At 44.2% G+C, this 9,005-nt stretch overlaps 1 protein-coding gene and 1 pseudogene across 1 annotated transcript; both read right to left on the bottom strand.

Moving 5' to 3' along the window:
• Window positions 1-5,931: 5,931 nt before the first annotated feature.
• LOC101565969 (myosin regulatory light chain 12B-like) lies at window positions 5,932-7,886 on the bottom strand. Its single transcript, XM_004642737.2, has 2 exons — window positions 7,789-7,886; window positions 5,932-6,657 (listed from the first exon to the last, which is right to left on the bottom strand). The coding sequence occupies exons 1-2, from the start codon at window positions 7,809-7,811 to the stop codon at window positions 6,162-6,164; spliced, it is 519 nt and encodes a 172-aa protein (XP_004642794.2). The 5' UTR covers window positions 7,812-7,886; the 3' UTR covers window positions 5,932-6,161.
• Window positions 6,720-7,779, bottom strand: LOC101566626 (annotated as a pseudogene).
• Window positions 7,887-9,005: the final 1,119 nt, after the last annotated feature.

Here is a 9,005-nt window from a genome sequence, read left to right as displayed (position 1 = left end):
ATTTATTTGTGTGTGTGTGTGTGTGTGTGTGTGTGTGTGGCCAGCTCAGCCCACCAGAGGGCAGGGCTGGCTGGCATGTGGTGCTGGGGGATTGAAATGTGGTCCTTGTGCTTTGCTAAGCTTGTTCTAAATAGGTGCTTTAGACCACTGAGCCATCTCACCAGCCCTGCCTCAGCCTTCTGAGGCTAAAAGTTCTCAGTTCTCAGTTCTCCCATGTGAGAACCTAAGAAGACATGGAGAAAAAAAGACAACACACACTTGCTGGCTTGAGGGGGCCTGTAGCATGGGAGTGGATTTTCACCTATTCGCTCTAGAAGGAACACAACCCTGCTGCCGCCATGCTTTTAGCTAAGAAAAACCTATTTTTTAGTTTTAGTTTTGTTTTAGACAGCATCTACATAGTTCAGGCTTGCCTTGAAGTTACTATGTAGCCCAGGCTAGTCTAGAACTCATGGTGATCCTCCTGTCTCAATCTAGTAAATCTGTTTTGGACTTCTGACCACCAACTGTAAAATATTCCAGTTGAACTGTAAGATAATGTGTGTGTTGGTTTAAGCCACTGAGTTTGTGGAATTTATTTTGTTTTAATTTTTTTTAAAGAACTTTATTTGTGTGTGTGTGTGTGTGTGTGTGTGTGGCCAGCTCAGCCCACCAGGGGGCGGGGCGGGCTGGCCTGTGGTGCTGGGGGATTGAACCCTGGTCCCTGTGCTTTGCCAAGCTTGTTCCAAGTAGGTGCTTTAGACCACTGAACCATTTCACCATCTCAAAAGTTGTTCTTTTTTTTCTTTTGCGGAACCAGGGATTGAACTCAGGCCCTTGTGCTTGCCAAGTATGCGCTTATTCTACTGAGCCATCTCCCTGGCCCCTGGAATTTATTACAGTAACAATAGGAAATCTTTTTTTTTCGGTACTGAGGATTGAACTCAGGACCTTGTGCTTGCCAGGCAAGTGCTTATAACAATAGGAAATTAATACCAACTTTCTTGACAACTTCTAGATACAGAAGTTAAATTGTAGCCTGGTATAAAGGTGCGTGCCTATAATCCCAGCATTCAGAAGGCTGAGGCAGATGGCTTGTCTTGAGTTAAAAGCTAGTGTGACATACATAGAGCCTGTCCCCAAAAAACCAAAAAGAAAAAATGTTATATCATAGAAAGCTGATAGCAATACAAATGCTTTTTGTCCAAAACAAGACTGATGAATATGAAGTCGAAATATAAGAAATAAAGCCATGCTGTTATGTTGAGCTGTGGGGACTCAGGTCAATAATTTCTGACATTGCCAGTTAAACAGAAGACCCAATGCTATTATGGGCTACTGGACTCTTTTGGAATATTTTGATGAGTTTACACACCTATAATATTACAATAGCGGAACTTAGAAAAAATAGGGTATACCGATGAATGTCCATTTTGTATCTGTGTATTCAAAGAGGTTGGGATAGATATATAGTTGCATTCTCTTAATGAATAGAATGATTTGTTCTAATGGTGTTTGTAAATAGGATCACAAGTCCGCATCTTGTACAGCAATTAACCACTAAGAAGAATATATGCAGTGTATTATTTGTTGAAACTGTACTTCCGATTTGATTTGAAACTGTCTCATTGCTATCTGTTTATCAATAAAACTTTGAAAAAAAAAAGACTGATGAAATCTGTTCATAGATCTTTAAAAGTATTTTGTTCATGGGCCCTGGATCAGTCCCTAGCAATACACACACACACACACACACACACACACACACACACACACACATACATACTTTGTCTAGTGGAGAAAATAAATCTTTTTTTTTTTTTTTTTTTTTTTTGCAGAACTGGGGATTGAACTCAGGCCCTTACGCTTGCCAGGGAAGTGCTTATTCCAGTGAGCCATCTCTCCGAGAAAATAAATCTTGATAAGTCAAATTGTCATTTGAATTGGCTTTATTAGACCAGGCGTGGTGACACACAACTGTAATCCTAGCGCTGGGGAGGCTGAAAACAGGAGGATCACGACAAGTCTGAACTGGGTAGTGAGACCCTGTGTCAAATATATGAATTTGCTTTATTTATTTATTTATCTATCATTTTGTCTTTTTGAGACAGGTTCTTTCAATGTAGTTCAGGCTGTCCTTGAGCTCACTTTGTAGCCCAAGTTGGTCTTAAACACACTGATCCTCCTGCCTCAGCCTCCTGTTGGGATTACAGGTGAGTGCTACCATGCCTGGCTTGAATTGGTTTTAATATCTTTTGATTCCCCTACTAATTATTGACAGAAAAATATTTGACATCTGTTAATTTGTATTTCATATAAGTTCATCTATTCAACTTTTAGTACTGTTGTTGTTGAGACAGCATCTTACTGTATAATTCAGGCAGGCCTTGAACTTGTGGCAATCCTCTTGCCTCTCTCTCCCACGTACTGGGGTTGCAGTTGTGCACCACCACATGTGGCCTCAGCTTTTAAAAACTATACTTTCACAGTGTTATGCATCTATGCCTTTGAACATAAACTCCAGTCATAATTCTTTTTCCAGTCATAATTTTGAAATCACGACATCATTCACTAATTTGATTGCTATTTTTCAAGGTCTCAATTATTACAAACTTCAGAAAGGCATGTGCTGGCAAGGCCTGCAGCTGGGATCCAGGGTTACACTTGCCAAGATGTCGACCATTACGAAGTGCCACATTTAGTCTTGGAAACGTACCAGTGTATTATTTTCTCAATGGCTAAGGCCTTAAAGAATATTTCTTTTTCTACTGAGACAATGCATATACATTTTGATATTTCTTTTCTGATAGTTAAACACTAATATAGTCCATGTTGTGTACTATTCATGTATTTATCAACAGGGGATAGGAAGATCAAAGCAACCATGGACGGGAGTAATGAAGCTGGCATCCCTGCCAAGTGCTGCTAACACAGTGCAGGGCAGAGAGGTGCCTGGACTGATGGGCGGAGCCAGGGGGGCGGCGCTTTCCTAACATTTCCACACGGGCAGTGAGACAGTGACTGCTGCTCTTGCTAACAGATACAGGCGCAGGCCTTGCAGCTGGGGAGGAGGTTCACAAGGTGAAGTGCCTCACTGAGTGCCTCACAGACTAATGAGGGCGGTGGAGCTGCCAGCAGGGGCAGCGCTGGCCTGTGAAGGCTGGGCTTTTCACAGTGCATGGAGTACACTCCTGCCACTTAGGAGTACAGGGCCAGGATTGCTAAACTGTCTTGCAGCGAATGCTGAATGCAACAATCCTACAAAATGAAGAACTGTCCTACATCCTGTTCAATTTTTGAATGTATCCTCAGAAATTCATGTAGGCAAAAACTGTCCAAAATCTAAGCTTGAGCTAATTCCTTGTTGTATATAAGCATAATTTTTAAATGTCATTTGAAAATACAGTTTGAAGTGCTGGAGAGATGGCTCAGTAGAATAACGCTTCCCTGGCAAGCTCAAGGGTCTGAGTTCAATCCCTGGTTCTGCCAAAAATAAAAAATAAAAAAAAAATAAAATCACAGTTTGTTTCCCTGGAATTCAACTACCAAATAAATTAAAAGATTATTGTAGTTTGTTTTATTTGTTTGTTTTTGAGGTTGAACCCGGGGTGTCATGCAGGCAAGCGCTCTGGCACTAAACTACATCCCCAGTCCTTTTCATTTTTATTTTGAGACAGGGTCTTGCTAAATTACCCCAACTAGACTTCTGGTCTTAGCCTCCCAAGTAGCTGGGATTACAAGCATGAGTTTCTGAGACAGAAGTTTGGCTCTTTCCCTCTAAAAGCCAGAAGCGGGTGTGACCAGTCTGGCAGCTGTTGCCTCTCTCCCCTCGCTCGCTCCCCGGGGGCCTCCTTAAAGATGGCCAGGACGGCCAGCCCCCGGGGCTTTCTGTCTGCTCTAGGGTTACTTCATCCTGCTCTCTACAGGCTGGAGCTGCAGCTTGGCTGACAGCCCCAATACCTTCCCCCACTCCAGACACTGATGCCACCTCTGTGGAGCAGCTGGTCAAACATTACTAGCAGGGCAGAGATCAGGGAAGGACGGGGCTCATTACTGATCAGTCTCAAAGCCCCAAAGCCCCAAACCCTAACTGGCACAGCTCAACACGGCCAGCCCTCCCCAAGACTCCTGCCAAGTGGCAACAACCTCATCTTTTTTCCTTTCTTCTTTTCTCTTTTCTTCTCTCTCTCTCTCTTCCCTTTTTCTTTTCTGTTTTTTCTGAGACCAAAAAAGTCTTGCTGTGCAGCCCTGACTGACTTTGAGCTTACTGCAATGCTCCTGTCTCAGCCTCCCAAGTGCTGGGATTACAGGTGTGCATCACAAAAGGAGAGAGCTGTCAGTGAAGCAGCTGCCTCCTTGGAAGTTCAACTAAGCTATTGCCATGACAGCTGTAGCTGTCTTAGATCCCATCTACCCTTGGAGATATTTGTCACAGCAAGTTTGAAACACAGACCTGTCTCAGAGGACTCTGCCCTGCAGCAACTCCAGATGACTCCCCCCGTAGTTTCCAGAAGACCCAGCTGCTCCTGTCATTACAGGGAAAGTCCTCACATAGGTCCTCTGTATATACAGTGCTCCCTCATACTCTTTGGGTCAATAGGGAAGGGCGCCCTCTTGTGCTCTACCCCCTCATGCAGCATACACAGCCCAGTAGAGCCTTACTCACACGGCCCTATCGCCAGCCACCTCATGATTCTTAGTTGTGGTAGAGTGGGCTGATGTCATTGCACTAAAAAGAGTTGGCAACACCAGGGGCTACTGGCCCTGAAGAGGCCGATGGTGACCAGTGGTGCTAACCCACAGTGATCACTGACAGAAAACTGTGGCGACCTGTGGAGAGCCCCAGGGGGAAGTGGACGCTGTTGGAAGAGTTCCAGAAATCTGCCAAGGGCACCAAGTGTGGTGTCATCCCGGCACTCACGAGGCTAACGCATAGGATCTCCGTGAGTTCAAAGCCAGTCTGGGCTACATAGTGAGTTTAAGGGCAGCCTGGTCTGCATAGCAACACCATATCTCAAAAAACTAAACCCAAACCAAACCGAACAAACAAAACAGAAAGTTGTCAAGGGGCTACAACCCTTGGATGTTGAGAAGTAATAGGGGTGACTACACCACTAAGGACTGTAACACTCAGAGCTGTAACACTCAGAGCCACACTAAGGGCCGAAAGCCACTGTTACTCAAAGCCTGGAGACACTAACATAACATCAACGGAGCAGCACTTGCCTACTCATGATTTCCATTTAAATTGAGCAAAAGAATCCTCGCTTGTTTAGCAGCAGCATCACACCTAGCTATACTTTGTTTTGTTCAAAAATTTACTTATGTTCTGAAGGAAAATAGTTTCTATCATCCAAAAGCATGAGTTTAAAGGAATCCTGGAGGAAAAACATAACTATTGATAACAGCTGTTGGAAATCACAGCTGGAGCAATTTTCTGTTACTTTAAGATAGAAGCAGAGCCCATGTGAGAGCAGGATCCAGAAATCTGACACGGTCCACCCATCTGTGCATGCAGCAGCCCGTGCCCGGGGCCGATAGGGCCAGCTGGGGGGATCCTGTGCCAAGTCACTGCATACAGACATCATTTAAAATTAGATTATAGAAACTTCCAGTTAAATACATAAGACAAGGTATTTAAAAAATTACTTATATTACTGGTATAACATTCTAGCTGTCTGCCAACCAAAGAGCAATACTGGGGAGATAGAGAGTTGCTAGGAAGGAATCAAGTTTATTTGAAGACTGGCACCCTGCAAGGTGAGGGAAGCTATTGTCCTCAAAGCTCCATCTTGGGAAGCTCCAGGGGGAAAAAGGGTTTTAAAGCAGGAAATGGAGGAGCTGGGCAAGAAGGCAGAGCATGCCAAAGGACTTCAGCCTCCTGTAGTTTTTTTTTTTTTTTTTTTCTTTATTTCAAAATAGCATTTTATTATATAAAAGTGTAAAAATCCAACAAAACCAGAAATGCCAGTATGTTGTCCTGGGCTTTCACATTTGTTGATTTTATTCGCAATCTCTTTTTCAGTACAATTTACAACCTCACCCCACCCCACCCCAGCCTGATTATACAAGCGCTACACGGCAGAAGGTCTGGAATAAATACATGGAAAGGCAAGCGAGACCCCGGGAGCATGCAGGGGCGGGCGCTGGGGAGCGGGAGATGGTGGGACAGGGCACAGCTCTCAGTCGTCCTTGTCCTTGGCCCTGTGCTTGAGGATACGCGTGAACTCCATGTAGTTGAAGTTGCCCTTCTTGTCAATGGGGGCCTCTCGGTACAGCTCGTCCACCTCCTCGTCGGTGAAGCGGTTGCCCATGGTGGTGAGCAGCTCGCGTAGGTAGTCCTCCTGGATGGTGCCAGTGGCCTCCTCGTCGAAGCAGGCAAAGGCGTTCCGGATGACGTCCTCGGGGTCCGTGCCGTTGAGCTTCTCCCCAGACATGGTGAGGAACATGGTGAAGTTGATGGGGCCTGGTGCCTCATTCATCATGGCGTCCAGGTAGGCGTCTGTGGGGTTCTTCCCCAGCGAGGCCAGCATGTCGTGCAGGTCCTCCTTGTCAATGAAGCCATCTCTGTTCTGGTCGATCATGTTGAAGGCCTCCTTGAACTCCTGGATCTGCGACTGGTCGAACATGGCGAACACGTTGGAGGTCGCACGCTGAGGGCGCTTCTTGGTGGTCTTGGTCTTCGCTTTTTTTTTTTTTTTGCCTGTTCAACAAAATCTAGTATTTATTTCTATAGTACTTTATAAATGGAATTTTCTTCGACTTGTATCCCTTCCCGGGGCTTATGGACCCATTCATACTCTCCGTATTTAGAATCAAAGGTTCCTTTCTGAAGAGATCTTAATTTTAAGGTAAAACGTGGTCCAAGTTCTTGAATTCCCACTTTCTTTTCACTCTTGAATATGTACCTATGAAATCTGAAGAAAATGTAATCCCTCTGATTGTGGAATGTGGCAACCTGTCTTCCGATAAATTGAGGATTATGGGGAAAAAGAGAAGCAAACATACGTCCAATTGAATGAGCCAACCTTGTTGTAAAGTTATTCAAAATTATTTCAGGTACGTGTTCTGTTGGGTCCTTGCCCCTTCTCTTAATTTCTTTTCGAAGACGAACACTGCTCATTTTAAAATGAGCAGTTGGACCATTTGGCAAGTGACTCAAAATAAGTCCATTTGGTGTTTTACGATCTTCATTAACTACAATTAGATCGGTGAAATCTCTTGAGATGCATTGTGGAATAATTTTTTTCAGAGCCAGTCCTCTTCTATAATAAACATGTGAGTTGGGTATAACTGTTGAGAGCTGCTGGCAGAGTTTTACTGTTCTCCCATGGGGTCTATCTGATGTTGTGATGAGAATCTTGGGAGAAGTTTCTCTGTTGAATTAAGGAGCAAATTCATCTGTAGATTCATCATAAGCAACCTCCTCATCATTAGGGTCTACTGTAGTCTCATCATAGACTCGTTGGTTGTCGATAGTCTTCGGAACTGGTTTTGGTGGAGCCTTATCACCAAGAGCTTCTCTCTCTTTTTTAAGTTTTTTCTTAGCAATCAACTTTTCCTTTCGCTGCTGCTGTTTCCACCGCGTGAACATTAAGTGTCGCCGCTGCTTGTTCTTAATTTCCGAAATGCTGAAGCCTGGGGGGAAGGCAGTCGCTTTCGGGGGCTGGACCCCGCCTTCCTTCGCGCCATCCCCGGCGACTGCAGCCTCTTGAGGGTCTGCTACAGCGGCTTTCCTTTTCAAGCCTTTCTTCCCGCTGCCGCCACTCTTTTCGCCGGCCTTGGCCATGTTGCTCGCTCCGGTGCCTGGTCTTCGCTTTTTTGCTCGACATGGTGGTGAATGAGTTCCGGCTCCAGACACGAGAAGCAGCGCGGCCCCGAGTTCACAGGAGCAGCACCGACAGAAGGGGGCTCCTGTAGTTCTTTTTAGACAAACATATTACTTTTCTTGCAAGGTAAAATCCGCATCAATTTACATACTTGGTGTTAACTGGTACATAGAACTGAAGACTAAGGAGCGGTGTTACAAAGGTCATCTGATGAGCTGGGCTCTGTAAATCTAAAGAAAAATTTAGCAGCTAACACCTTAACTGTCCAGGTGGGGCTTCTCTGAAATCTAGAATGCTGAGAAAAGCAGGGGCCCTGTATGCATTAGGGAGGGCCAACAGTGTTGAAGTTTAAAAGAATAACTATAAAGCAGAGGCCCTGTCACACTGAGTGGAAAATGATCTGAGGGCCAGCTGATGTATGGGGTTAAAGTTATCAACACAGCCACTACGTAGTTGTCATTATTTGTGGGTGTTTGAAGTGTGCTCAGCATTTATTATTTTATATATATTATTTTATTTTTAATCACTAATTATTTATTATAAATCATAATCCTTTTATTTCTCACTTATCCTGTTAAGTCTTTCTTTCTTTCTTTCTTTCTTTCTTTCTTTCTTTCTTTCTTTCTTTCTTTCTTTCTCATTTTGGACCGGGAATCAAATTCAGGACCTTGCACTTGCCAGGCAGGGGCTTGGGCCACTGAACTATTTCCCCAGCCCTTTATTTATCATTTATACCTAAAGGCAATACGTTGATTATCTTTTGTAACTAAATTCAATGTTATTGTAGTAAAACAGCAGGAGCACAAAATATTTGTTATAAAGGTGACTTGCCTACCATGCTCAGGACCCTGGGCTCAGTCTCCAACACCCTGCAGAATAAAACAGCCAGGCTTGGCAGTGCATGCCTATGATCCCAGCTGCTCAGGAGGCTGAGAAAGGAGGATTACAAATCTCAGACCTACCAGTAAAATAGGAGATTAGAGCATGGCAAAGCTGGAGAAATGGATACAACCTGTTAGTTACAAAGTCCTGCATACATGCGCCAAACAGTTCCCAAAGCCCTGTGTGTGGACTTCTCTCAAGAACTCAGGCAGATTCACTACAGGATGGCCTGGACCTGACATCTCCTTGTTTTTTTTTTTTTTTTTTTTTTTTTTTTTTTTTTTTATTTATGTGTGTGTGTGTGTGTGTGTGTGT

This window comes from Octodon degus, unplaced genomic scaffold, assembly GCF_000260255.1.
Source record: "Octodon degus isolate 3935 unplaced genomic scaffold, OctDeg1.0 scaffold00160, whole genome shotgun sequence".
In the NCBI taxonomy this organism is placed as follows: Eukaryota; Metazoa; Chordata; class Mammalia; order Rodentia; family Octodontidae; genus Octodon; species Octodon degus.
Note: the sequence above shows the minus strand (reverse complement) of the source record. Positions and strands in the feature narration are given on the sequence as shown.

Excerpts from the sequence above, each read along its gene's own strand:
- LOC101565969 (XM_004642737.2), bottom strand. The coding sequence starts at position 7,811 with ATGTCGAGCAAAAAAGCGAAGAC. Across the intron at positions 6,658-7,788 it reads TCGAGCAAAAAAGCGAAGAC|CAAGACCACCAAGAAGCGCC; the intron begins CAGGCACCGGAG and ends AAAAGCGAAGAC.